Source organism: Muscardinus avellanarius (assembly GCF_963383645.1).
Source record: "Muscardinus avellanarius genome assembly, chromosome: 2".
Taxonomy (NCBI): Eukaryota; Metazoa; Chordata; class Mammalia; order Rodentia; family Gliridae; genus Muscardinus; species Muscardinus avellanarius.
The window spans coordinates 111,283,636-111,296,684 of NC_137787.1; the positions used below are offsets into that span (position 1 = coordinate 111,283,636).

At 51.1% G+C, this 13,049-nt stretch overlaps 1 protein-coding gene across 1 annotated transcript in view; it reads right to left on the reverse strand.

The window, feature by feature from the left end:
• MYO7B (myosin VIIB) overlaps positions 1-13,049 on the reverse strand; it is a gene marked incomplete at both ends in the record, with an annotated part of 63,329 nt that overhangs the window by 24,101 nt on the left and 26,179 nt on the right. Inside the window, 8 exons of the mRNA XM_080689407.1 lie at positions 676-760; positions 2,664-2,758; positions 4,517-4,615; positions 5,707-5,859; positions 8,122-8,259; positions 8,465-8,628; positions 10,399-10,534; positions 10,957-11,167. Of these exons, the coding sequence (XP_080545533.1) occupies positions 676-760; positions 2,664-2,758; positions 4,517-4,615; positions 5,707-5,859; positions 8,122-8,259; positions 8,465-8,628; positions 10,399-10,534; positions 10,957-11,167 (1,081 nt within the window). The remainder of the gene's footprint in view (positions 1-675; positions 761-2,663; positions 2,759-4,516; positions 4,616-5,706; positions 5,860-8,121; positions 8,260-8,464; positions 8,629-10,398; positions 10,535-10,956; positions 11,168-13,049) is intronic.

The window sequence follows — 13,049 nt, forward strand, 5'->3', positions numbered from 1 at the left end:
GCCAAGACATAGACAAATAGTCACGTGGGGCCCAAAAGCCTGTGGCCATAGTTGCTCTGCTTCGCATGTTGAGCAGGTGCTCATTAGTTAGTGCATGTGGTTAGTAAAAAAAATGAGTGATTCAAACAAAAGAATTAACCCATTTACTTATTTGGTTGCTTGCAAATTGGGGAAAAGCCACTATCTCCTTTCTGAGCAAGACATTTCAGTTCGGCTCAGAGAATGCCCCAATTCCGTAGGAGAGCATTTTTCTTTTGCTTGTTTGTTTGTGGTACTGGGGTTTGAAACCCAGGGGCATTCTATCTCTGCGCTGGATTCCCAGTCCTATTCTATATTTTTATTTTGAAACAGGGTCTTGTTCAGTTGCTGAGGTTGGCCCCCAACCTGCAGTCCTCCTGTCTCAGCCTCCCAAGTTCTAGGAGTAGAGGTGTGAGCCACTTCACCCTTCAGGAGAACATTTTGAAGTCCACAAACCATGGGGCCTGTGACTGTGCTAAGAAGCGAGTATGTGGGGTACTGATGTTTGGTCGTTTTAAGTCTAAATCCCACATCTGTTAGAGACAAGACCCTTCCTGCTCAAGACTTTGTATTCAGAGAAACAAACTCTAAAATCGTGTCTCTTGTCGTACAGTTATCCACGGCTCCTGAAGGCCCAGCCCTCTAGCTCTCTCTCACCAGCTTGAAGTTCTTCCTTTGGTAGTATCCTCGCCACCCAGCCTGGAGGGTCACAGCCGCCTGCTTCTGCCTCAGGAACTCCTTCCTAAAAGGGGAAATGCAAGCCAAGGGGTGTGACAACCCCCGGACGTTTATAGCCTTTGGGGGTGGCAGGCTGGTTTGGAAGGGAAGACAGATAATAAAGTGCTGGAGAAAACAAGCCCATACAACACTTTCTCAGAAGCCCCTACAAACCCAAAGACACACAGGTAGACCAGGAACATGAAATCTGCTAGAAACTAAGGTTAGTTTCTGATTGAATGAGGACAAATCCAGCTTTTACAGTGATCAAGAAATGCTTCCTCCCCAGTGCCAATCGATGCATCCTGTAATGACATTTACATTTCTCCTGACTGTGAACAGCAGTGTATACGGGATGTGTTTGTGTGCATATATTTTGATAAGTTTTAACTTTTTATAACAGATTGGTGTATATTAGATGTCAATAAGTGATAAAATCGATTACACATATATTTTATGCTTTTAAAATTTTTTGATATTTCTAGGCTAGGCTATGTGATTCATCGGTGAGTTTTTTTGAACTGTCATTGTTTTTTTTTTGGGGGGGGTAATGGGGATTGAACCCAGAGGCATCCTACCTCCAGGCTACACCTCCAGCTCTTTTTATTTTTTATGTTGGAATAGTGTCTTAGGTCTCAAACCTGCAATCCTCCCATCTCAGTCTCCTAAGTACTGGAATTACAGGTATGCGCCACCATGCCCAGCCATTGTTAGGGTTGACCTCATGCTCTGGGGGCGGGATGGGGGGGTGAGTGCCTGGGGTGTGGCCTTGGGGACTATATATGTCCCTTGCCCCTTCCCCTGCTCTCTCCTTCCCACCATCATGCCCTGAGGACCTGGCATAAATGGACTATAGACATGCACTGAAATCTCCAGACTCATCAGCAAACGAATCTTCTTCCTCTGTTTTGTGTGTGTCAGATGCTGGATCCCAGAGTTGAGGATGCTTGCTAACTCAAACGGTCACAGATCTCTAAAGCACCCAGTCTGCATGTCAGTGGACCCACTCAGTTCAAACCCCTTTTGGTCAAGCTGGGCATGGTGGCGCACGCTTGTAATCCCCACGCTTGGGAGGCAGAGACAGGAGGATCGCGCTGGTTCAAAGCCAGCCTCGCTGGCTTAAGAGACCCTGTTTCCAAATATAAAAATAGTTCTGGGAGTGTAGCCCAAATAGAAAGGTTTCCAGGAACCCCACTACCACCAAAACAAACAAAAACCCTTTTGGTCTAGGGTCAATGGTACTTACCCACACTAAGATGGCTACGATGGCACCAGGTACTTTAAACTTATGGGATTCCCACATGTGGCAAAGTTGCTATGTGGCACACTGTGGTAGTAGCACCATCTTACTGACCAGGGAACTGAAGCTCAGTGAGGAAATTTTTTTCCCCTCTTGGGTTCCCTCATAACCCAAGCCCATGTGCTCTTTACGATGATGGAAACAGTGGGCATGGTGGCACACACTTGTAATCCTCGTACTTGGAAGAGGGAAACAGGCGCCAATTAAAGACAGCCTCAGCAATCTAGTGAGATCCTTGTTTCAAAACAAAAAAATAAAAAAGGACTGGGGGTGTAGCTCAGAGGCAGAACACTCCTAGGTTCAATCCACAATACCACACACACACTAAAAAATAAATAAATAAAATAGGGCTGGGGGTGTAGCTCAGAGGTATAGTGCCCTTGGGTTCCATTCCCAATATCACACACACATACACACACACACACATACACACACACACACACACACACACACACACGCACACACACAATTGAAGCGTTAGGGAATGGTTTTTGTTTCTTCCAAACATTCAAATAATGTATTAGAATGCTATGTCCATCACAGGCTGTGACGTCCCTGGTCAGGAGACCGTGTGCCTTGGCTTCCCTCCCTTGCCTGCTGTGTGGCTGAGTGGGGGTTGGGTGGGCACCTGTATTTGTAGGTCCGCAGGACTGTCTGGATGGTGACTGCTGCTGTGTCCAGGGCCTGGCTCCTCTGTATCTCCAGCACAGTGTCCTGGTGATCCTGGCGACCAGATAGTACCGTTATGCAGCTGTCTGGCCCTCAGCCCATAGTCCTGCCTGGGCCAGGGCCCCAGCTCCATAGGTTAGTATCTCTCAGACTCCTCCCAGGAAGGCAAGCTGGGCAAAGGCCCTCAACTTAACTTTGATTTGAGGAGGCTCAAAGAATTGCAATCGTGCTCCCCTCCAACCTAACCCCCAATTCCCATTTTTGTTCTTTCTCCTTGCTCATTCTTTATAAAATGCAATTTTTTTTGGTATTGAGGACTGAACCCAAGGGCATTATACCTCTGACCTACACCCCAGATCTTTTATTTTTAAACAGGATCTCACTAAGTTGCTCAGGGTCTTGCTAAGTTGCTTTGAACCTATCATCCTTCTGTCTCAGCCTTCCAAGTACTAGGATTACAGGTATGTGTCTCCATGCCTGGCTTGGCAATCTTTTTTCTTTTTCTTTTTCTTTTCTTTTTCTTTCTTTCTTTCTTCCTTTTTTTTTTTTTTTGCAGTATTACAGATGGAACCCAGGGGCATTCTACCTCTGAACTACACCCCCAGCCCTATTTTTTATTTTTTATTTTGGAACAGTGTCTCACTGAGTTGCAAAGGGCCTCACTAAGTAGCCGAGGCTGTCCACAAATTGCAATCCTTCTGTCCCAGCCTCCCAAATACTGGGATTACAAGGGTGCACCACCAAACCCAGCTTGGTAATCTTTATTTATGCTCTTGGGAGTCCAAGAGAGGGGGCACAATATTTCCCTGAATTTACCTGGGCATGGTAGCATACACCTGTAATCCTAGCATTTGGAAGGCTGGGACATGAGGATTGCAGGTTTGAGGCCAGCCTCAGCAATTTAGTGAGGTCCCTCAGCAACTTTGTGAGACACTACTTCAAAATAAAATAAAATAGGGCTGGGGGTGTGGCTCAGAGGTAGAATGTTCCTGGGTTCAATCCCTAGTACCACAAAAGAAGAAAGAAGAAAGAAAGAATGAAAGAAGAAAGAAATAAAGGAAAGAAAGAAGAAAGGAAGGAAGGAAGGAAGGAAGGAAGGAAGGAAGAGGGGAGAAAGAAAGAAAAAAAATTCCCCTAAACTTGTGTTTTATTTCCCAAAATTCATGTGACATCTACATTCAGCTATACAACCAATTCATGTTCATTTCATTATCAAAGTGTTTTCAGTAACCTGTAGCAGGATTCAGAGTCTGAGATGATGGATGCACCATTTGTCCTTGGGCGTGGCTCCCCCCAGGCTCTGAGCCCTGTGCCCTGGGACAGAGGCGGGGCTGTCCCAGGAGGGGACTTCCTCTGCCATCAGACAGCATGGTGCCTCTCTGGGCGTCCAGGCGAGCACCGAGATGCTGAGATGTTCCAGCCCGCAGCTGAGGCCCCGGAGAGCAGCCAGGGAAGGAAGGAGTGAGCCTATGCCACATGGCTTCACTGCGCCCACACAGCCCTGCTGTCTGTCCCACCCTCCCGGGCAGAACCCCAGAACCTTCCCGCTCTTAGCCTTGTCTCCAGATCCCCCTGCTTCTTCCTCCTGTCTGGTCCCAGAGTTCCCGCAGGGTCTGGCTACAGATGGACAGGTGGACGGGCCGGCCGGCGGGGGCTAGCCGAGGGTGGGGGCCGGCTGCGGGAGCAGCAGGGGGGTGGGCTCAGGGCAGCTGGCCCTCGGGCTCTGACCTCCTCTGCCTCCTCCTCTCTGCTCACCCACCCTGCGCTGAGGAGGCTGGGGAGGCGTGAACTGCTGGGTCCTCGGGCTCTCACCTTCAGGAAAACCTTGGTCTTTCCCACTTTCCACTCTTTGTCTGGCCCCAGGCACGTGTCAGCGATGCGCAAGGTCATCTGGCGGAACTTGTCTCGAAGCTGCAAAGGATAAACGGGGGTGTCCCAAGACAAGCTGGAGCGGGGGCTGTGGGGGCTGAGAGGGCCTCCTTTGCGGAGTCTCAGAGAACCATGCCCCCTCCTCCTGTCACAGGTTTCACATCAGGGGCCACCTGCTAGGCACGGCATAGCTGGTACCTCAGGTCAAGGGGCAAGGGCAGCGCTCAGAGCTCAGGGCGGGAGGCTGATGGACTTCGTGTGCCCGGGGCCTACATGTGACCGTTGTGCACTTGGCCTTAAACCTGTCCAAACTTTCAGATGGCTGAAGGTTCCAGAAAGAATAGGAAGGACTTCTGCCTAAAGAGCTCCCAGCCACACCTCAGCTCCTGCTCTGCCAGACGAGGGGAGCTATTGCAGGAAAGCTTTGGATATCTGGAAGGAGCATGGGCAGCCTGGGGGCTGTCACTCGCGATGCCAGCCACCTCCCTGCCCTCACAGCCCTGAGCAATGAAGAGCTGATAGGGAGCCAGGTGCGGGGATGCATGCCTGTAATCCCAGTATTTGGGAGCCTGAGACAGGAGTTTCGCAGGTTCAAGGGCAGCCTCAGCAAGAAGTGAGATGTTCATCAACCTAGCGAGATCCTGTTTCAAAATAAACATGAGCCGGGCGTGGTGGCGCACGCTTGTAATCCCCACGCTTGGGAGGTGGAGACAGGAGGATCGCGCGGGTTCGAAGCCAGCCGTGCTGGCGTAAGAGACCCTGTTTCAAAAATATAAAATAGGTCTGGGAGTGTAGCCCGGAGGTAGACGGGCTTCCAGGAACCCCAGTACCACCACCAATAATAATAATAATAATAATAATAATAATAATAATAATAATAATAATATAAATAAATAAATAAACATGAAATTGGGCTGGGGTGTAGCTTGGAGGTAGAATGCCCCTGGGCTCAATCCCCAGTACCACCAGGAAAAAAGATCTGTCCATTTCATCATATGCCAAGGTTGGGGGTCCAGGGAGAGTCCTGGGCACTGGGAAAGCAGTAGGAGGACCCCTCCCGTTGGAGCTCAGAGATGGAGGGAGGCCTGGAGGGGGAGCAGTGCCAGGCCCGTGGGTGGGCTGCGGGCACGCACCTGCATGCGCTCGGCACTGGGCAGCAGCACCTGGAACCTCTGTGAGAATTCTTCAAACGTGTAGCGTTTGGGGAAGCCGGACTTGCGGATGTGCACTGTCTCCATCATGCCAGAGTAGCGTAGCTGCTGGATACACAGCTCCCGGTCGAAGAGCTGCAGATGGAAAAGCAGGGCCTGGATGGGCAGAAGGTCCACCCCACACCACCAAGCGCGGGCCAGCAGGCAGGGGTCAGCTGGCCCAGGGACCCAGTAGGCTGTTCTCCAAAGATAGGAAGAACTAGTCAAATTCTTGATGAAGATGACGTCCTGAAGAGAGCTGTGGAAATGCTGACAAGTCCATGAAATATTCTCAAGGAGACGAGAGTCGGTGACATAGAAACCTGTGCACCATCCTTCCAGCATACTCAAGTTCCATGAATGGAAAAGGTATTTGCAGCCAGGCATTGGTGGCACACGCCTAGAATCCCAATACTTGGGAGGCTGAGACAGGAGAATTGCAGGTTCAATGACAGCCTCTGGAACTTAGTGAGACTCTGTTTCCAAATAAAAAATAAAATAGTGCTGGATAAAAAATAAAATGTAGCTCAGAGGTAGAATGCCCCTAGGTTCAATCCCCAGCACTAAAAAAATTTAAAAGAATAAAATACAACAGGGCTGGGGGTTTAGCTTCAGGGTAGAATGCTTCTGGATTCAATCCCCAATACCACAAAAAGAAAAACAACCAAAACAAAACAAAAAAAAAAAAAAGAAAGAAAACAAAAAAGTATTTGTGCTCAGTGCAGTGGCGCAAATTTCACTACTTGGGAGGCTGAGACAGGAGAATCTCAAGTTTGTGGTCAGCCTCAGCAAATTAGACCCTCAGCAACTCAACAAGACATTGTTCCAAAATAAAAAATAAAATAGGCCTGAGGGTGTCCCCTTGGAGGTAAGACACCCCTGGACTCAATCTCCAGTACCAAGAAAAGGAAAGAAAGCAAAAAGAAGCGTTTGTATACGTCCCTGGAAGACATTTTCAGCATCCCTTGTGCATATCACATTTGGTGCTACCCCTGTGAGCATTCTAGCATGGTGGTGCCTCCTGCCCCATGCTGGGATGTAGAAATATATCTCGTAGTCAGAAGCAGAGACTTTTCTAGTCAACTTATAAATCTCCTTCCCTGAGATGGACTTAGGTGGAGGAAGCAGGTGGTACAGGGAGCTTGGGTATCCCCAGTTAGGAGGCCAGAAGAGAAGACTGAGCACGATGCTTTTCTCAGGTGTCAGGCAACCTCAGGACCACCACGGCTTGTCCTGCAGGGAGTGTCCCTCAACCTGGGGCACTAGGAAGCACCCTCCGGCTGGGGAGCCTGCCTGCAGGCATGTCACCCTACCTGGCAGCACGCAGGGCCACAGAGCCTGGCTCACGGGGCTCAGCTGCACAGGCATCAGCCTTGGGTAAGTAGTTCGCTGCTGTTCATTGGCTAGTCCCTGTGGGCCTGGTGTTTCTCTTTAATCTTTACCACAGCCCTATGTGATGGAGGTAGCCAGCTCCTCTTTAAAGGTGAAATAGTTGTCTGTACCCATCACCGATTGATTCAGGGTCCAGCCCCCAAGCCTGTCTAGACCTCTAACCTGGGCTCACAGTCTGCACTTTACAGTGGGCAGCCGCACTGCCATGAGACATCCAGGCCAGAGCCACAACGGGAGCCTGTGCCTCAGCCCTCCCGCTCGCCTGTCCTGTCCTGAGCTCCAAAGGTGGGCAGTGTGGGCAGGGGAGAGAGCCCTTGGCAGCACAGCGGCTTCTCCCAGCAGTCAGAAACACAAGAAGCTAACATCTGCCTATTGTAATGGTTAGGAAGCTATAGCCTCGATTTCTTTGGATGACCCCAATTTCATTCTTCCAGGAGGTACTTCATTTAATATAATTATTTGTATTCACTTGTAAAATGTTTTGGTGTTATTTTATACCTATTCAAATGGCCTCACCTGGTTTGGGGACACCTGTGTCTGCAGCCTCTGAGTTGAATTCTGTGGATCAGGGACTTCTGAGCTCCCACCCCTCACCATATACATCCCAGATAAAACTGCTGCAGGTCTCTGCCACCGGGAGTGTCACCAGGTCCAAAGTCCTAGGACAGGTTGCTGCCACTTACCGAGTGTCAGTACTTCATGTCCAACCCTCACTGTACCCCTGCAGGCAAAAGTCTTACTTTATGCAAGAGAATACTGAGGCTCAGAGAAGCCAAAAGCCTGGTCAAGCACAAAGAGCAGATCAACAGAAGGGCGAAAAGAACCGAGGGCTGGGTGCTTCAAAGTCTTGCGGGACACTGACTTGCAGTTAACCTACACTGGTCACCCTTCTGCAGAGTTCTTGTCTGTAAGGTGAGGACAGATGGCACCTCTAATCTGGCCTGTCTTCCCCTCCCTCCCTCTTACCAGTGGCTTCTTGTACTCGTTGGGTTTGATGCAGCGGATGAAGTAGGGCTCACAGCTGGCCAGGATTTTCATCAGCTGCTCCAGGGACTGCTTGAACTGGCCTGCCAGGGTAGAGGGTCGCTTGGTGGAGTCTGGAGGCTGAGGGTGCAAACACAGGGCATGACTGGGCGCTGGGGAGCTGCAGCCCGGGACTCAGGGCATTTATCTGCCTAGCACAATCTTCCAAGCGCCTGCATATGCAGGCATCCAGCTGTGTACGGGGAACCACTGGTGATCAAAATGGTTCCTGTGTACATGCATGTCTGGTCCTTTGGCCCTTGGAGTGAGAGGCCCAGAAGCCCACCTTGAAGAGCTGGCTCCTCGCCCCCGCCTGGCGGATGGTGCCCTGGCCTCGCGTGCTCTCTGCTGATGCCAGATTGAATATCTCTCTCAGGAACTTGTTCTTGGAGGAGTGAACCAGGGTGAGGATATCTGTGCTCAACACATCTCGGTTCTTCTCCAGGAAGCCTGTGGGGACAGGAGGGCCCATCTGCTCCACCCCATCAGGAAAATGATCATGCCAAAAGGGACCTCCATAATGGTCCTCCACCCTAGCATGGCCCCACCATCTCAGCCCAGCATCAGGTCACCTTGACTCTCTAAACTCTCAAGCCCCTAGTGTCCAGCCCCACTCCAGCCCCCAGCCCCTGCCCCAGCCCACACACCATCTAAACGGATTCAGTTCTGCCTCAGGGGCTTTGAAAGCTCCTGTTAGAGTCCCAGCCCTCCAGTTTGAAGACAGAGCCTCCAGAAATGGGGGGCAGAGTGTTGGAGACTGAGTGTGTCCTCCAAAATTCAGAAGTTGAGATCCTAACCTGTAGGACGTTAAAAGGTATGTGAACTTCCTATACATAGAGACAGGGCCTTTGAAGAAGTCATTAAGGTAACACAGTTGGCATGGTGGTGCATGTCTGTAACCCCAGTACCGAAGAGGCTGAGACAGGAGAACTGTAGGTTCAATGCCCGCTCAGCAACTTAGCAAGACTTATTTCAAAATAAAAATTAAAAAGGGCTGGGTGTAGCTTGGAGGTAGAATGCCTCTGGCTTTAATCCTCAGTACCAAAAAGAAACAAAAAGCAAAACAAAACAAAATAAACATAGAGTTTCCATATGACCCAGAAATTTCACTAAGCTTATATACAGGGGAAATTACACATACATCTACACAAAAACTTGTACATGGGTGCTGCTTGCGGCTTCCTTATGCAGAATGGCCAAAAAAGTAGAAGCAACTTAAATATGTATTAATCAATGAGAGGTAAACAAAATGCAGTGTATCTACACACTAGTATAATTCTGCAATAAAAAGAAATGAAGTACTGATACAAGCAACAGCACAGGTGAACCTTGAAAACATTACAAGGGAAAGAAACCAGCCAGCTGGCCGTGGTGGTGCACACTTGTAATCCCAGCATTCAAGAGGCTGAGACCTGGAGGATCGCAGTTCGCGGACAGCCTCAGCTACTTAGTGAGGCCCTCTGCAACTCAGTGAGACCCGGTTTCAAAATAAAGAATAAAAAATAGGGCAGGGGGTGTAGCTCAGAGGTAGAATGCCCCCAGGTTCCATCCCCAAACCCACAAAAAAAAAAAAAAGAAAGAAAGAAACCAGCCACAAAGGACCACCCATCCCATGCTTCTGTTTACGTAAAATGCCCAGGATAAGCTGGATGTGGTGGCACACACTTGTAATCCCAGTACTTGGGAGGCGGAGACAGGAAGATCATAGGTTTGAGCACAGCTCAGCAAGTAGTGAAACTCTCATCAACCTAGCAAGACTCTGCTTCAAAATATACAATAAAATAGGGCTGGGGGTATAGCTCAGAGGTAGAATGCCTCTGGGTTCAATCCCGTACCAAACACACCAAAAAAGTCCAGAGCCAGCAAATCCATAGAGACAGAAACTAATTATTGCATGGGATTGGGAGGAAAAGAGGGGTGATGAACATGTTCTAAAAGTGTGGGCGTCATTGCACACACTGGGAATACACTAGAACCACTGTGTCGTCCATTTGAGATGAGAGAATAATAGGTTCTGTGAATTACATCTCAATAGAGCCATTACCAGAACCCAAAACGTCCTGCACCTGATCCATTCCATTTCCTCTGTCTAGTGAAAAACACACTTCTCGTTCTGTAGCCCATTCCCAGGTGGGTAAAATACCCTGTCCGCTCGGATGCCTTCTATGGCCTCCCTGGAGCCAGCGCCAACCTAGGAAGCTTGGGAGGGGCTGCACGCACCTTCTGCCTGGTAATACACCTCGCCGGCAAAGTGGGCGATGCCAAATCTGGCATCATGGATGTTCCTGGGTTTCAAGAAGGCCTTGTTGTTGCCATGGACACTGTTCAACTTCTGCAGCATGGTGATATCTGTCCCCTGGAAGAACCCGGCTGAAGTCCCAGAGTCCAGCCCTGAGGAGGTCAGCTGGTCCACCCACAGGGTCCCAGGCTCCCTCGGTGGGGCAAAGAATGCTGGGCTCAGGATGACTGATGGCCGCTACAAATGGGACACTAACCCCCATGGGACTTGACATAGTGACCGTAGGCCCAGAAAGGAGCAGAAGCGGGGTCTGCCATGGCCAGCTCTCCTACCCCACCCACTGGACAACGTCCAGGTCCTCCAACAGCCAGAAAAGCCTTCCTGCAGGACATGCCCGCCTTGAAGGAGAGGAGTCTGGGTAGACTGCAGACCATCTACTTATCCCTGGCAGAAGTGTCAGCACCCCCGGGGACACGTGGAACTTCCCAGCCTCAGAGGAGATGCTTGAGCAAGGGCCTCCCGCGGAGGTCCAGACACACCTGCGGGAAGCGGCTCTCCTCGTCTAGCAGGGAGATGATGCTCATGGGCTTGGAGGCCAGCAGGTCAAGGGTGGGCTGGTTGTCTGTGTAGTGGATGTAGTCCCAGGCGATGTTCTCTGAGCGGTACTCCTCCTGCTCCATGGTGAACACGTGCTGCACAAAGAACTGCTGCAGGTGCTCGTTGGCGAAGTTGATGCATAGTTGCTCGAAGCTGCAGAGGCAAAGCCACAGCCCAGTGTGGAGCGGGGTCAGCCTGCACCTGCTGCAGCTGATGGGGCCCTGCCACCCTACCCTCCACGCAGAGCCACATGTGTGTACACAGAGGCACACACTTCCCTGTCTCCATTACTGCTCCATGGCAAATAGACTAAGAGGAACAAGAAGGCCCAGCAGAGCATCAGGTTCTTGCCTTCAGCTTCTCACGCTCCCCTACAAGATCCTTTGCCAGGCCTGCCCATCCTGACGTCGGCGTCATCTTCACAGGGCTAAGTGCTCACAAGAAGCCCCAGCCCCACTGGCAGGTGGCTTTGGTATTTAGAGGAACTGCCAGAGACCCAGTATTGCCTGCTGAGCCCCTCTGTATGGACCAGACATTCTCCTAACTCCCACCCTGAACAACCCTCCGTCTGCTCTTCCTCGGGGGTTCCCTGCCTTGGGGAACAAGCCCCTCCACCCACCACCTTCAGCTCAGCTCTACCGGCATTGCCCTGGATTCTGTCTTTCCTCTCCATTTTCTACCACCTGCCCAAGTGCTCCAACACAGCGCCTCTAACTGCTGACTTTATTTCTGTTCCCCAGCTGCTCCCTCCCTGTAGGCTACCTTCCCTGCCCGCCGGCTGCCACGCAAGGCTCTCTGAGCCCTTCGCATCATTCTCTAGGCTACCACCAAAGGGAGCTCTCTAATGTGCGAAAGCAATCACAGGCTTCCCTGACTTCAAATCCTTCCAGCCTTCCAGGATCCAAGGAGCCCTGGTCACCCTTGAAAGCCTTGGTCACCTCCTCAGCCCCATGGGCCGCTCTCTGGCTACTGTGGACTTCTCAAGTACCCTCAATGTCCTTGGTTCTTTTCTATTGCATACTTGGTGTCCCCTCCTCTTTCCTCCAGTTTCAGCTGGTTTTGCTCTGAGTCTCTTCCTTAGCGTGGATCACCTTTTTAGGCAAGACCTTATCCTGTCTGTTAACCCAAGAGGTGAGTGGGGACAAGCCTTCCGGGACAGGGTGGGGGAGCTCCATCAAACTTGCAGAAGGCACCACTGAGTGGGGGACCCAGTGCCTTGCAGCAGCACTTCTTTCCTGGGACCCCCAGGCTGCAGCCATGTCCGAACACAGCTGGTGGCTACTGGTGGCCTCCTTTTAGGGAGGGGTCCCTGAAAACATAGCCAGATTCCCCCAAACCAACCACTCATCCTTTCCAAAGTGTCCACAGGTGTGTTTGGTTTGCTTGCCTCTCCCCCTCTCCCCCTCTCTCCTGGGGCCAGAACCCACCAGGCCTTAGAGCTACTGGGCTTTGGGCTTCAGCCAGCCCTAGGCTTCCCACCCTGAGAGGCTGGAGTCCCAGTGTCCTTATGCTTGCAATGGCTTTTGGCTTTACAACCTTGGTTCCCAAGGGGGATCTAAATCCCTGCCAATGCACTCTCCAATCATAGGCCAAGCCTTGGGGAGGGGCATGCCACAGTCAGGACAGCCCTGTTCCTGGGCCTGGGCTCCATCTCACCAAGCCCCTAAAGGAATCAAGCTCAGGTCCACTGGATGGCATGCAGAGAGCTTCCTGCCTGCTTGTCCCACAGCCCAGGTTTTTCCCTGTGACTACTCCCTGCCCCAGTCAGGCCCTGGACTAATCACCCATCTGGGGCTGCTCCTCCGCTGGCTCTCCGCCACCTGTCTACCCCGCACCAGCCATCATCACAGTCATGTCTGTAGCAGTGTCCCCACTGCCTCCTGGTCCAGCTCTTCAGCTTCCAGTCACACTGGGAGCCTGGGTCAGGGGCGACCCGCCTTGCCTTGCCCCACCCCAAATCAAAAGCCAGGATGGTCCATGGATGCCCCCAGCCAAACTAATGTAACTGACTCCCACTGATACCTTGACCTCACGT